The 15,348-nt window shown below is 38.3% G+C and overlaps 1 protein-coding gene across 7 annotated transcripts in view; it reads left to right on the top strand.

Moving 5' to 3' along the window:
• Positions 1–15,348, top strand: part of sipa1l1 (signal-induced proliferation-associated 1 like 1) — a 63,392-nt gene that overhangs the window by 29,693 nt on the left and 18,351 nt on the right. For 6 of the 7 annotated variants that reach the window (XM_043219435.1, XM_043219433.1, XM_043219432.1 and 3 more), the window contains exons 2-7: positions 5,834–7,543; positions 8,676–8,806; positions 9,530–9,718; positions 10,821–10,995; positions 11,790–11,893; positions 12,363–12,520. In XM_043219435.1, coding sequence (XP_043075370.1) covers positions 6,052–7,543; positions 8,676–8,806; positions 9,530–9,718; positions 10,821–10,995; positions 11,790–11,893; positions 12,363–12,520 — 2,249 coding nt within the window. In that variant the 5' untranslated portion in view covers positions 5,834–6,051. Of the gene's footprint in view, positions 1–149; positions 162–2,883; positions 2,889–5,833; positions 7,544–8,675; positions 8,807–9,529; positions 9,719–10,820; positions 10,996–11,789; positions 11,894–12,362; positions 12,521–15,348 lie in introns of those variants that run through there. The other variant, XM_043219430.1, reaches the window with a different exon arrangement.

The raw sequence follows: 15,348 nt of genomic DNA, 5'->3' as shown, positions 1-15,348 counted from the left end.
AACTTTATTTATTTTTGTGATGGATTATTAAATGTAGTAACAATGTATCATCAGCCAAGTAGCGCAAGTGAGAATCGTACTCTTATTCATGTCTCTCCTGTATTGAGAAACAAAAATGTATTGAGAAAAAGAGATGGACAGACAGACTGGGAGGAGAGAGAGTGTGAAGGGGGGGGGGAAAGAAATGGGAAGGCCAGGAAAAATGTGGTGGGTGCGTGGGAGACCGCATCAACCTCAGTCAGGCAAGTGGTTCCTCTTTTGTGGCTGAACACTGTCTTCCATGGTTGATGGGTGAAAAATTAGGGGTTTTATCATCAACCACCAGGCAGCACAAACCTGTGTCTTTCCATTCATATTTCTCCCATTAAATATTGTTAATGCGGGATTATGTAGTTGCTCATGACTTGCTTTGCCCACACAAAATCGAAGCCTTTAAATGTAGTCACTCACAAAAAAAACGATGCAGAATACCTTCTGCCTGGCAAATAATTGAGTACAGCTTCGCCACTTTGTCTTGCTTTTGCAAATCGGGCTACGTGTTCCCAGCTGTGCACATCAAAACAGAAGCACATTCCTCCTTTATTTATAATTTGAGGTGCTCCAGGTTGCCTTTGAAATGGTAGAATTTGGGAGGAGGAAGTAGTGAATGTAAAGGAAGGAGGTTTTGTCTGTTTAAAGTGGAGTCAAAAGGCCTCAGTTGTTTTGGATGTTGCACTGCACTTGACCTGGATATGTTAATATGTTAAAGTGAAATGGTAACACATTATTATTTGTGGTACATACTTCATTCAAAGTACATCAGGGGTAGTATCGCATTTTATTTATGTTGTACTTTTTGTCATAAAGTACATGAACATTATGTGGCGATTATCTAAAATATCTCAAATTAAGCACAGTTAGTTTTTGTAGGTAGTGTTTTGTTTGATGCTAAGCCACACTGCCTCTGTATAAATGTTATTGCAGACAGTCTCTAGTCTGTAGTACATTTCATAGACTGTCATGACACCCAGCCTTTGACCTGAAGTGCACTTGGAAACACAAAGGTGTGAGATAGTTACCGCAAAAACCACATCATTCACATTCTCTCCAGCTCTACAAAGTTCAAATAACAGGAGACGGCAGTAGGAACAAAGGTCGCTATTGATACTGCGGGAGTTATTTATCAGAGTAGAGATGAAGACGCGCCGTCTGCCTCCCGACAGTCCCCCTCGCGCTCTTTCCTCTGTGGAATGAGGTGAGTCACATGCTGAAGCTTTAATCATCCTCCTGTAAGGCCGCAGAGGGGTGGTCTGAGCCAAGTGTCTCGACTGGTCCTCACACAACAGGTGTTGTCGTTCCGTGGCCTGAAGGTGTGACTCAAAAATGGGTCATGTCAGCCAAGCGAAGATGAGGTGCGTGTGGCAGGCTGAGAGAAAGTGCCTTTTTTACAGTTGGGTAGACAGCGTGGCTGCGGAAGAGAGGAAATGACAAAGCCAGTTGTAGGGCCTATTAAATCTTTTTTCCCCCCACTCTAATCCTGTGTTTTTAGCTTTACATTTTCTAGATTTCTGTTTGAATGGTTTCATAAAATTGTAATAATCTCTAAACAATTATTCAAACTTTAATTTATTTTTTTATTTTTTTCATTCATTCAATCATTCATTAAAGATGTGTTTATATAATTTCAGATTTATTTATTCAAGATTTATTTATTATTATTATTATTATTATTATTATTATTTTTTTTAAAGATTTATGTATTTATTTCAGATTTATGTGTTTTAGGTAATTTATTTACCTCTATGTCTGGTTTACTTTTTTTAGATTTGATCAAATAATAATAAAAAATATTAACAAAAAGATGGTAATAGAATGCACAAAATCCTAATTCACACAGAGACATACAGAACAGGCAGACTTTACATTTAATATTGTGATTTATTCATCTAGGTTTTTTTTGCCATATCTTGTGACATTCTGCTTTATACAGTAAATTAAATTTTTATGACCGCATTCTTTGATGTCATTCATGTTTTCAGCATCACAGAATTTATAGAGCACTACAGTTGTGGTGGTTTTGAATGAATGAATAAGGAATGTGCTCTTTTCAAAGGTTCAAAAAGTCTTTCTGGAAATATCTACTTCTGAACAGTTTTGTTGAGCTTGTGTGGAGGACGTTGTTTGCCTAAAAGCGGTTGTTCTTTTGTCTGAAAGGCTGCAATTATATGAATTGTTCTTGTGTTCAACACTATTGTTTTTCTTCCTTGGTTTTGCAGAAAGATTTCAAGTGAGTTCAGCCCAGTACCACATTTCCTCCAAGCCTCCAGACGTTCTTTATCCCTTCCTTGTGGTTGGAAATCCTGCCTTTTTTTTTTTTTTTTTTTTTTTTTTTTTTTTTTTTTTTTAACGAAACATTTTTGGGAGTTGCTCTTTTGCTTTATGAATAAATCTTGCATATTTAATGCGATATTTTGAAGGGGTCATCTAAAGAGGAACCAGTTCCTCAATCTTTTGGGAGGAAAATAATGATGTACTGTGAAAACACGAGCACTCAGCCTCCTACCTAACCCCCCAAAAACATGATTTATTAAAATATAAATTTCTTAACTTGGCGATGCCAACATGTTTATAAGAAACTTGATCTGCTCAGAGACAGTAAGGTAATGAAGAGAAAGTCAGACGATCTGGCCATTTGTTTGTCCCTATTTTCAGCATTGACTGCTTTCTGAATCTGTCATGGTATTGCATGCTTTACAAAGTATGTTATTAAAGTAGGTGGGCGTTAAAACTATATTGGAGTTGAGTCTCACAGCCTGTGTCTTTGTGGATGCTGTTGCTCATTTTAACAGTGAAACGAGGGAAAAGCGGGGAAAAAAACAGGCAGCTTAATTCCAGGGGTCAAAGAGAAGGTGAATTTTGTTTCCACACTGTTCATTTTTAATGTCAGTTTTTTTCTTTTTTTTGCATAAAAGTTTGTGTATTTTAGTGTAGACTAAACCAGAATCTTTCATTCATTCATTTATTCAGTCCAATCATACGCTTGGTTAATGCAGGTCTAATTTGAGCAGCTGTTTTCACCCCAACATAATGTTTTTCTTCTGTTTCCAGCTTAAGCAGACACATCTGATTCAATTTGTCAAGTGCAAACCAATTAGTGTAGTAGTTAAAGCTGGGATGTTTAGGCTTGGATTGATAGGATTCCCTTAAGGGTGCTTCAGGTTACAGGTAGATAATGACTTAGTGAGCTGGAAATGTGACATAAACAACATTAAATGGTTACTAAGAGTAGGAGCTATATATAGCTGTATATATATGTATATAGTTTAGCTGAAACTTTATATGAAATGTACTCTCTTTTTATTATTATTGCAATACTTATATTAAGCAATGCTACATTTAAAATAAAAAAAAAAAAATGACAGTAAATTCTTAAGACCACATAAATGTACATACTACATTATCACATAATCCTGAATGTTATATTCATCAGAAAATACAAAAAAATGCTCCAAATTAGCATGATTTCTAATTAATTTCTGAAGGATCACATGACACGGAAGACTCTAGTAATGGCTGCTGGAAAATTAATTATAACAATCATTTATTTATTTGAATAAATGTTCACAGCTTAATTATATATTACAATGTTTCACAATATTACCGTGTTACCCTGTTTGTTTGTTTTTTTTAAATGAATGGACGACTTATTTTAAAGCCATTTAAAAAATCTTGCCAACCCCAGAATATTTGAATGTTATTGTGCAGTGGAAAATTATGATGTTATATCTAAAAGTAACGCTGTGTTATAAGGTCACATTTTGTCAGAGATTTGTTCTGAGTTAAAGTTCTCATTGCTGTGTTAGTCATCTCTGCCCTGCTCACGGTCTCCTTCACGAAGCTCGTCACAGGTATCTGTCTCATTAGCTGCTTACATGGGATCTGTCAGCCCGCGCTGCCCCCATCTGTCATACTTTGGGCTATAATTTGGCAGCTGTATATGACTAAACCACAGAGTTCCTCTCTGCCTTGCAGAAGCACCTGTGCTGCAACCTCCGAAATGTATTACAGCACGATTTCTGAATGCAAGCAGACGGGAGAGGAAAAGAACTCTCTCAAAGAATGGAAATACCCATGACCTCATCTACAGCGATTGTGTGTTGGGGTTAGTGTGCCGCCACACCCGCTACTCCACACACCCCTTTCAGCCATCGGGAGGTCAGGACTCACCGGCAGGAAGATTATGTCATAATTTCATCAGCGCATACATGGAGTCTAGCACTAAAAATGTGATTCATAAACTCAAAATGTCAAGTGATTCAGCTGGATGTCTATTGTTTAATCCAACCGCCGTATTTGGGAATAGATTTCTTTTGCTGAAGTAGTAATGCTTACTCTTGCTCTTGTGCTACATGCTTTCAAACACCGATATTAGGTCATTTATTTTACTCTTATGTTTTTTTTTATATATATATATATATATATATATATATATATATATATATATATATATATATATATATATTTTTAGTCTCCGTACAGTCATACTCTGAATATTTTACGCAATGTCTACGTTGTCGTGAAGCATTGCTCTTCTCCTAGGGCTGTTCTCTTGTGGTGCGTGTGCAGATTATGTAGGTGTGTGTAGTCATTGGGCTTCAGCTCTCTCATTAAGGTTAACCCAGCAGCAGCGCCGCTCTGCACCACAACACTCGGCAGATGGTTGCCAGGAAACCAATGAAACTGACATTTCAGAGCTTCTCCTGTCATATGGGAACAATGTTCATCTGTAGTGCATTATAATTTAAGCGATGAGGCCTTATACGCATGCTAGAGCCACCTGCTGTATTTATATTTCACCTGTGTAACCATGAACCCAGATCTCATTTTAGGTTTAGTCACTGGTAATCTTACAGTGCTAAAGCACAGTATGTAAGTGCATCAAAGGATTTCCAGGTTAATATATTTTTCCTCCTCTGCCAATTATCTTCAGGTAATGGCAGGTAATTATTAGAATTACAAATCATGCATTGTAATAAGTATGGAATATGTGAGCATTTATTTTAAAATAAGTAATAGTTATATATATTTTTTTATAATAGCAATGGGATGGGGTTTTTTTGCTGTGTACTTTTGGAAATCGGGCATAAACGGAAGTAGTGACTGATCTTTTCTTGATGAGATGTGATAGACATCTGAGTACAACTGGTTATCAGATAAGTGTCGGAAAATGAATACGAGCTTGCAGTTGATTGTAATTTTAGAAAACATTTTTATTTAATTTAATTTTAAATGCCTACATTTTAAATATCCAATATCAATCAACAGGAGGTCATTTGATCAATATTACTGCAATTCTTTGCAGTACTTTAATCTGATGTTACCATGATTGTACTTTGAGGAAAATAACATGCTTGACTTGAAGTTGTTGAATTATTTCTAATCATTTCTGCTTATTGCACCATTGCGTCATACTTAAAACCATCATGCTTATATCTAGTCAGTCGATTTGGTTTGTTTCTATAGTTGTGTAGTGTTTTGCATCTCCACAGCGACGGTGGCATTCTTTTATTTATGTGATGTGATCTGTCCTTTGGCACAGCCAAGCATATGAACAATGTTGCAGTTAAAGGCCTGCCACTCTGAACTATTACTAGAGCTCGATAATAATAAATAAATATTATTTGACAACTTTCCTTTCTTGAGTTGATTGAATTTCATGGAAAATTGTCTTATCTAGATAATGGCTCCCTCTACGGCCCTTCTATTTACTTCTCGATTTATTTCTCCATTTTATCCATCAAGATATTAGCTATGATTATCGTATTCTTACACTGTTCTTATTTTTCTCTTTCAGATCTACATAAAGGGATGAGAGGAGGAAGGTCAGATCACCTAATGGTCAGCACACATGCCTGATTCAGGTTCACTTTAAAGTTGACATTCATCGTGCAATTATCTGTCCTTCATTCTCTGGCCTCTCTAGCTGAGTGGCTGCCCATGTTCCCCAAGCTTTGTTATTTCAACTACACTGCGGGCATGCTCCAGTGCTGAGCTCCGCCACTTAGCCATACCATGACCAGTCTAAAGCGTTCACAGACCGAACGCTCTGTGGGCGGCTCTGTTCCCGCCACAGATGAGTTTTATACTCGCCGTCTGCGCTTGCCTAATGGAGGCGCGCCACCCCCTCGCAGTGAAAGCACACACTTGACTGGCACGCCCGGGGTTCCCAAAATGGGCGTCCGAGCGCGGGTCGCTGACTGGCCCCCCAGGAAAGATGGCGGCAGTGGAGGAAGTGGAGGAGGGGGTGGAAATGGAGGTGGGGTGTGGCACATCACAGTAGAGACGGATTCCCCTTCCACCACAACAGGAAGTGCCCAGAGCAACTTGTCAAGCAAGCTCGGTCACCTGATAAGCCCTCAGGACTCCTCCATGCTGCGGAACATTCACAACACTCTGAAGAACAAGATGCAAAGCAAAGGCAAAGACAATCGCTTCCTCTCACCTGATGGGTATCTCGGGTCCCCACGGAAGGGTATGCGGCGTATACGGCAGCGCAGCAACAGCGACATCACCATAAGTGAACTAGACGGAGATGGAAGCGAGGGCTGGTCTTTCTCAGGATGGACGCCCATGCATCGAGAGTACGGCAGTACCTCGTCCATCGACAAACATGGTGTATCTGGTGAAAGCTTCTTCGACATGCTCAAAGGCTATCAGACCGATGCTCCAGACCAGCGCAGCCCTGCCCCTGAAAAGTTAAGCGAATTGCTGACAGTAGCTCATAAACAAACTGCCCTCGACTTGCCTGATGGGCCTCTTGGTCCTCCTCGTGGCAGTCCAGCCAGTCGCCTGAAAGAAAGAGAAAAACACATGAAGAGGCGTTCAAAGTCAGAGACGGGTGGAGAGTCCATATTCCGCAAGCTACGTAGCGTCAAAGCCGAAGGTGATTCGTCACGTGCTGGTTCCGATGCGGAGGACGGAAAATCTGATGATATAGGTCCTCCTCCTAAACCATGGGTCTGCCAGAAAGGTTTTGCTCACTTTGATATCCAGAGTATTCTGTTTGACCTTAACGAAGCTGTGCAGAGTCGGCAAAGCGCTGTGAAGCGGAAGAATACCACCACCGGTGCCTCTGCTGCAGCCGCGGCCTCGGCCTCCACCACGTCCTCGCTGTCCTCCACCCAAAGCGGGGCTTACGGCTCCCCTTGTGGCAGCCAGGAAGAGCTCAACATCAAGGACGGGCCTTCTCTAGACTCAGGTGATGACAAGAGCAATGATTTGGTCCTCAGCTGCCCATGTTTCCGAAACGAAATTGGTGGTGAAGGAGAGAGGAACATCAGCCCTTCCAAACAGGGCAGTATCGGCAGTGGTGCCTCTAGCTCTTCCAGAGATGAAGAAGGGTCCCCTGAAAGAGCTCCCAACACACATTTTAGCAATGCAGGAGTGGCTGTTCTTGAAGCCCCCAAGGATGGCAAGACTCTTCATCATGATCGTGGAAAGAGCAACATAGTAGAACATGTGGACTTGGGTGCTTATTATTATAGGAAGTACTTCTATTTGAGAGGTGAGTGATAACATTTTGCAGTAATTGTACACTTGATGTAATGGTAATATTTTTTAAAATTGAGATTTATGCAAATTATGATTGTGTATGGAGGTCTAGGAGTGCCACTCCATATAAAAGGAATCAATGATGAATTGATTTAAAGGAATAGGTTGCCTAAAATATTTAGTCATTAATTACTCACCCTAACATTGTTTCAAACTCTTAAACCATTGTTCATCTTCAGAACACAAATAAAGATATTTTGATGAAAAACCAGGGCTTTCTGACCATGCGTAGATAGCAACACAACTGACACATTCAAGGCTTATAAAGATAATAAGGTTAAAGAGACATCAGTGACATCAGTGGTTCATCTGTATTTTTATGAAGCTACAAGAATACTTTTTTTTTGCACAAAACAATAATGTAAATCAACAGTTCCTTCTCTTTCGTGTCATATGAAAAAGTATTTTCCTAACTTCATAAAATTAAGGTTGAAGAACTGCTATCACATTGACTATTTTAAGAACGTTCTTTCTACCCTTCTGTGCCTTGAATGTGATAGTTGCATTGCTTTTCAGAGTTAAAAAGCACTTAGATATAATAACAAGATCTTAATTTGTGTTTAAGTGATTTAAAAATGTCCAGGTTTGGAACGACATGTGTGAGTAATAAATGACTTAATTATTATTATTATTATTATTATTATTATTATTATTATTATTATTATTATTATTATTATTATTATTATTATTATTATTTTTGTATATAAGATTTAAATAAGTCTATTTTTGAATTGCAGATTTAAAACACAGATGTAATGTTTGTTAATGCATGTTTATGTAAGTTAGTAAATGTAGCAACAAAATAATTATTTAATCACTTGTTAAATTGACAAATATTTTTATGTATATATTATTAATTTATTCCACTTTTTTATCTAACTTAATCAGCAGTAGAACAAAGAAGAAAAAATATCTTCAGAAATGCAATGTTGCAGTTACGGATGTGTTGTTTACATGCAAAACTCTACATGCAAAACTTGTTTATAATAATCTGTTCTATGCTTAATTAATGGCACTTGTTTATATTGCTGCTGTTTTTAATGAAGCTAATGAATCATTAATTAAATAATGATTCAAATCCTCAGAGCACTGGAACTACTTGGGTGTTGATGAAACGCTGGGACCAGTAGCTGTCAGTATTCGTCGGGAAAAACTGGAGGATCACAAAGAGCACGGGCAGCAATACAACTACAGAATCATCTTCAGAACCAGTGGGGTGAGCACTCATTCACACCGCCCAATTCCATTGGCATATATAGTTGTTGTAGTGTCTGAATGCAACGTGCATCCTCGTGCCTGCACAGAGAGAGTTAATTCTAAGCAGCTAGCGGTGAGTGAGATCCAGGTCTGACGCCCACTTGCTATCTTATATAACATGCTTAGAGGCGAGTTCTCTCTGCTAGTGCTCGGCACAGATCACACTCTGCTCTGACTGGCTCGTCACCGTATTGCTTCTCAATCACACCGATTTTGACAGGAGCTTTAAATGGATGAATCTCTCTAATTATAACACAAAAGGCTCTTAAATGTGACCTCAGCCTTTGGCACGATTTATAGAAACTGCTTATGATTCACATGCATTCTGATGGGCGTTAATAGCTTTGTGACTAAGGTAACATGGCAATCTTGCTACTGCTATTTTGAGATGGGCAGGTGGGCAGATGTGGTTTAGCGGAGTATAAAACTTTTGTCCCACTCATTATGACACCTTTTCAGGTGTTTGAGATCTCTGAATCATAATGAGCAAGTACAAAAAGACAATAATATGCTAGATTCTGGAGTACCAATTTTCTTAGAAAATCGTGTTTAGCACGCACCCTTCGAGTCAGACCTGTATTTTTCAAATGTTATACAGATAATTGTTTATGCATGTTTACGCATATTTAAAGCAATAATACAAAGACATCTCTCTGACATATCTCTATCCTTCTGTTTATAGTTAACAACCTTACGGGGGTCAATTTTGGAGGACGCTGTGCCCTCCACCTCCAAGCATGGCTTGGCTCGAGGCCTGCCTCTAAAGGAGGTGTTGGAGTATCTTGTACCTGAGCTTAATGCCCACTGCCTCCGTCTTGCTCTTAACACACCTAAGGTCACAGAACAGCTGATGAAACTGGATGAACAGGGGGTATTATGATCTTACATTTCATTAAGACTGACAAATGTTTTTTTTTTTATTACACGCAGATTTTTTTTTATTTATTTTTTTATTATAATTTTGGTAATAACTATCAAGTGCAGAAGCATACCCACAGAACATTGGTGATTTTATATTATTTGAATAATTTATTGTGGACATACTGTGTGTGTGTTTTTATATATATAATTTACTATGGAAAATAAACTAGACAGGTCTATTGTTCATTCAAAGGAAAGCCTTTGGCTTGAGTTGCAGGAGGCTTTGGATAAAATAATTGTTGAAGTTTACAGGAAATCTATTCATACTATGCTAGAGATGTGCTGCTGTAATTGCTGCAAATAGTGGGCATTCCAAATATTAAAGATAAAAGTGAAAAACTTCATCTGATATTTGTTGTGCTCAAAACAACCATCTGCATGTTTCATGAACATTATGAAATTATATCATGTTTTGGAGGTAGGAAAGGTAAATATAGACGCACACGCACAAAGGGGAATGTAAAGGAATTATAATTTAAACATTATTTATAATAATTTTTTTTTTTTTTTCTTCCCCAACAGGAGTTAATAAGTTTAGTTTTACTGTTTTTTTTTTTTATTTGTTCAGCTGATCTCCAGGTATGTCAATAGCATTTTTAGCATAGGGAAAATTTTTAAAACTTTTGGTCATTTTTGAACGCGATGCAACTGGTCTAATTGGATTTGCTAAGCTATGCTAAAAATGCTAGTGCCAGACCCAGCGAACGGTTGAATAGATTTAAAAACAGTAAAACTCAGGAGAATTGAGCCTATTTCCAAGAAGAGTATATATGTATATATGCAACCCGCTTAGTTTAAATTTATTTTATTGTCCTCCTTTGCATGAAATCCTTTGTAACAAAATATTTTGTTCTATAAATAAAAAAAATAATTTAATAACAATACAGCTTGAGTGTAAATGCAAAGAAAAAAAATGTTGGGTTTTTTTTTTCCTTGTAATGTATTTATTTTTTTCTTTTTTATTTGGCACTCCAAATAGCAGACTATATATTGACTCATATTGTTGCTGTGTTTCATGGGCTAATGGTCTTTATTCACAATCTGTTCTGCAGCTTAGTTTCCAGCTGAAGGTGGGAATCATGTATTGTCAGGCCGGCCAGAGCAGCGAGGAAGAGATGTACAATAATGAGGCAGCAGGTCCAGCCCTAGAAGAGTTCCTGCAGTTGCTGGGGGAAAGGGTGCGCCTTAAAGGTTTTTCCAAGTACCGTGCCCAACTGGACACTAAAAGTGAGTCTTATCATCTTAACGGCTTATTTAATTGCCACTGAAGCCTAAAGGGGCAAAACAGGTATCGAATCTCTGGCCTCCTGTCATGTCAGTCTAGTAGTCTATAGGGCTAGTTAATTAATTCTAACAGGATCACACTCAAATGAGCCTGCAGCCCGTTCTAAATGCGTCCCTCCGCTGTCAGCAGCGTATTGACAATTGGAGGTTGTGATTTAAATGGGAATGGATCTAAACACCAACAATCATCTCCCGTTCTATCCTCTGGTTTGTTTCAGTCTGAACCCTGTGCCCTTACTTGGGACCCAGTCGTGCATGCCGTGCCTGGCAGCCGTGCTCCACCCTCTCCCCTGTGACCATAAGAAATATTGTCTCTGATCACAAGCATGCTTTTAATTCCATTTATCAGACTTGACATTTTACCCTTACACCCCCTCCCGCTGCTAGCGTGCCCAAAAAGGGCGGCAGAGTTGTCAGAAAGCTTTGATCTCTGCTTGACGGATTAAGATGGAGTCAGGTGGAGTATAGAGATCAGGGAGGAGGCACTGAAGAGAAGATGAGTTTGTACCGCCATGGTCCAGAGCGACAGTATCCTGTTTGTGAACAATAGAAAAAAGGGGGAACCATATGTTGCCCTAACATGTCAAGGAGTGTTAAATAAATGAGTCTGTATGATCAAAGCCTTTAGACTGTATTCCCTTCAGACAAAACAGAGATCCTGCTTTGTTTAACAATAGGAAAGCAGGTGGTCATATAAAAGCCGTGTATAAAAGGTTAACATGAGCTTTTTCTTGCAGCGGACTCTACTGGAACGCATTCTTTGTACACCACTTTTAAAGACTATGAGATCATGTTCCATGTGTCTACAATGCTGCCCTACACACCCAATAACAAACAGCAGGTAAGCTGTCCAACGACAAACACCATTATAATAATTGATCTTTATACTTTCAGTGTTAAACTATCACGTAGACCACTGTTTAGATGTTTGGGGACAGAAGGGTTTTGCGGATGGAAATAATAATTTATTTAGTGAGGATTCATTAAATTGATTAATTTAAATGCTGTTTAAATTGAAATTAAAGTGACAGCAAAGAAAAACATTTAGAATTTTACAAGTTTTTTTTTCAACAGCGCTATTGTGAAGTTTGTATTTATCCAAAAAAGTCTATCAATATCAAGCAGCACAGCTGTTTAAAAAAATTATTTCTGAAGGGTCATGTGACTCGATGGTGTAATGGCCGCAGATTTAGTTTGCCACCACACGGATAAATATCATTTTAAAATGATTGAAAAATAAATTTTTAATTGATACAGTACATTACAAATTTTGATTGCATTTGTACGACTTTGTTGTTTGTATTTCATAGCTGTTAAGGAAAAGACACATCGGAAACGACATCGTCACAATCGTATTTCAAGAACCTGGAGCAAAGCCCTTTAGCCCCAAGAACATCCGCTCACACTTTCAGCATGTCTTTGTGGTTGTACGAGCGCATAACCCCTGCACCGAGAACACCTGCTACAGGTGAGTGGACATTTATTTAGCTGCAAAAAATTGTATGTGTCTGTCCATAGCAGCTGATTCAGCAAAACCAGTGAAGACCAGAGTAGTAACAAATCAGTTGAAATCTTCTTTAGAGCAGTTACTGAACTAGCATCTGAATCTCTAATTTCATTCACTTCTTAAAGTAAACTGAGACCTGCAGTGTGTACTTAAACCTCTGTGGAGCACATCACGAAATGAAGTTGTGGAGTTTGTGTTCCTGTGTTAATTAATTTTCTTTTCAAATAAAAAGAAGTTTGGGTGGGATGCTGAAATCCGTAATAATTGCATCATGCCTTGAATATGATTGATTTGTGGTTTTTTTTGTGTTATTAGATTCGGACCTTGTCATTCGAAAGAAGATAAACATTTTTTTAGATGGTAGATTTTAATAAAAGCCACAATTTTGATTACGTGGCTGCTTGTTGATATAACACTCATAGCCTAGTTGAGGTAGTTGAGGATATTTTTATTTAAAGAGTACAATTTACAAAGAGTAAATTGATTTGAAGTTACAGGAAAGACATTTGTAAGAAAAGGCTTCAAATACTGCTGTTTTGTATTCAGTTACTTTTGTATCATTTTATAGTTTTAGTGAGTTTTACTGTACGTTTGATTAGATTAAATGCCCTGGTGAGCGTAAGAGATATTTGTCATTAACATTAAAAAATCTTACATTTTACAGACCTGAAACTTTTGTACCTTAGTGAAAATAAAAACAAACATTTTCATATTTTAATATCTTGTTCAAAGATAAAAAGAATATTGGCATGTTAATTTAAAATCAGCTTTTCCCCGTCTTGCTGTATCACCAGAATCCATTATCAATCAGCCTCTGATTGTAGTGGTGTTGTTTTTTTGTTTTATTTTTGGAGAAATGGATTTTCTTCCTGCCCATGGTGGGTTGTGTTCTCGCTTGATGTCCTCTGGCCAGCTTATTATTCTTGTCGTACAGCACATTACCCAGGAGAGCACTGCTTTTAACCACTTCAAATGAGCTAGGCCCGCTTAATTTCCTTCACGCCTACTGGGGGCTGTTTATCAGTAGGATTTGTTGATCGTTGCATTGCTTGCAGTCCAACCTCGAAAGTGCTACTATGAGTCAAACAAAAGACAGAATGTGTGCTTATCTGAACCGAAGGGGCAACAAATATGATGTTGATTATTGATATCTTCATTGTGCCTTAATCTTTCTCTCATAACACTCGCTCTGTCCCTTGCATGCTTTCTGTTTTGCCTCATGAAATTAATAGAGGTTTTAATTGCTGATGGGCCTCTTTGTGTGTCGTCTTAATTATACCCAGTAGGGAGCCTCATCGCTGTTCAGCTTTGAAAGTACAGAAGTTACAAAGGCCCTTCCTGACCGAACCTTTCTGAAACAATAAGCTAAGCGGAGCACACAACAAACGAGAGAGCATGCGCACTCTTGCCAACTGTCCTCTCATGAGAGGGGCTTCATGGGGGCTTAAACCCGACAACCCTACTCCTCCTTCCCTGATGGACTCCCTCCCTCTCGTAGCCCCTTCAATCGCACACCGAATTATTCTTGTGAGCATGAATTCAGCTCAGCTGTGGCCACTCTTGCTGTATTAACCTGCTTGGATTGTTTAGACAGGAATTAGGATGGAAGTCAGGAAGTGGATCAGGTGGGTTCAGCGGGTTTCCGGTTTTTCATTTGTGAGCTTTTCGCCTTCGTTTATTGGTGTAAAGGTGAAACACGGGTGTGAAGAGTGATTAAAGGTGTTTATGGAGAGAGTTAATGATTTGTAGGCCCTCCTGTTGTTTTATTGGCTGCTGTTGAATGTACTGAAGTGGTTAACACTGTTCACTGGAGCCCTATAATTTTGGCAGACAACCTCTCAGCCACCAGTGAAATGGCAAGGTAGATGGTAATGTTGTACAAAGCGTAAGCTGTTAATGTTTTTTTTTTTTTTTTTTTTGCAAACCGTCTGTACAGAAGTGTTTTTCTGCATCGCTATTGTGACGCCGCTGAGTCTGCAGTGTCAAAGCAAAAGCACTTATGTTGTTGTGGGTTATCAGTCTGTATTAAATATGATGGAATCTGCAGTTTTACCCTCAAAATAAGCACTGAAATAATATTTTGTGCGAACGATTTGCTTTAAACAAGGGAACAAATTATTATTTTGTGTGCACAGTTCACTTGAAATGGAGGAACAAATGCATATGATTTAGAAAACCAAGAGAATGAATTATTAAATCAGTTTTTAATTTTGGATGCTTTTAATCGTTTGACAGCATTAATATATTTTTAAATATATTTAGTGTAAGAGACTTTTAAAAAGATTGGCACGGTGATGGAACTTTTAAACTTTCTCAACTTTCCCCATTCTTAATGATTTATTATAAAAAGGAAACCCTGTCTCGCCATCTGGGATTTTGTTATGGAGATATGGTTATAAATATTTGGTGGTATTAAATCCCATTTTAAGTGTGTATTAGTAATTTTTGTTGTTTTCTTGTGGCATATGATAGAGCATTTGGAAGCAGTGATGCATGACGTCAGAATTAACAAGCGGATTGTTTACACACAAACCTTGAATAGTATACCGGAAATGAGTATATTATATCGGGTTTGTCCTTTGAACAAGTTGACAGTATGTGAGAACTCTGCTCTGTGTATGTGATACTTGTACACCTGTGTATTTCTGAGTGGGTCAGGGTGTTATTTGCTTGCGTGGAGGTTCTTTGGTTCCTTGCTGTGGGCAGTGGATGCTCCACCAACCCACACGCTGTGTATTTATACTTCAGATATGTAATCCAGTTTGCCTCTCCACCTAAGCCAAGGGGGT

The sequence above is a fragment of the Puntigrus tetrazona genome, chromosome 20 (genome assembly GCF_018831695.1).
Source record: "Puntigrus tetrazona isolate hp1 chromosome 20, ASM1883169v1, whole genome shotgun sequence".
Lineage (NCBI taxonomy): Eukaryota > Metazoa > Chordata > Actinopteri > Cypriniformes > Cyprinidae > Puntigrus > Puntigrus tetrazona.
Note: the sequence above shows the minus strand (reverse complement) of the source record. Positions and strands in the feature narration are given on the sequence as shown.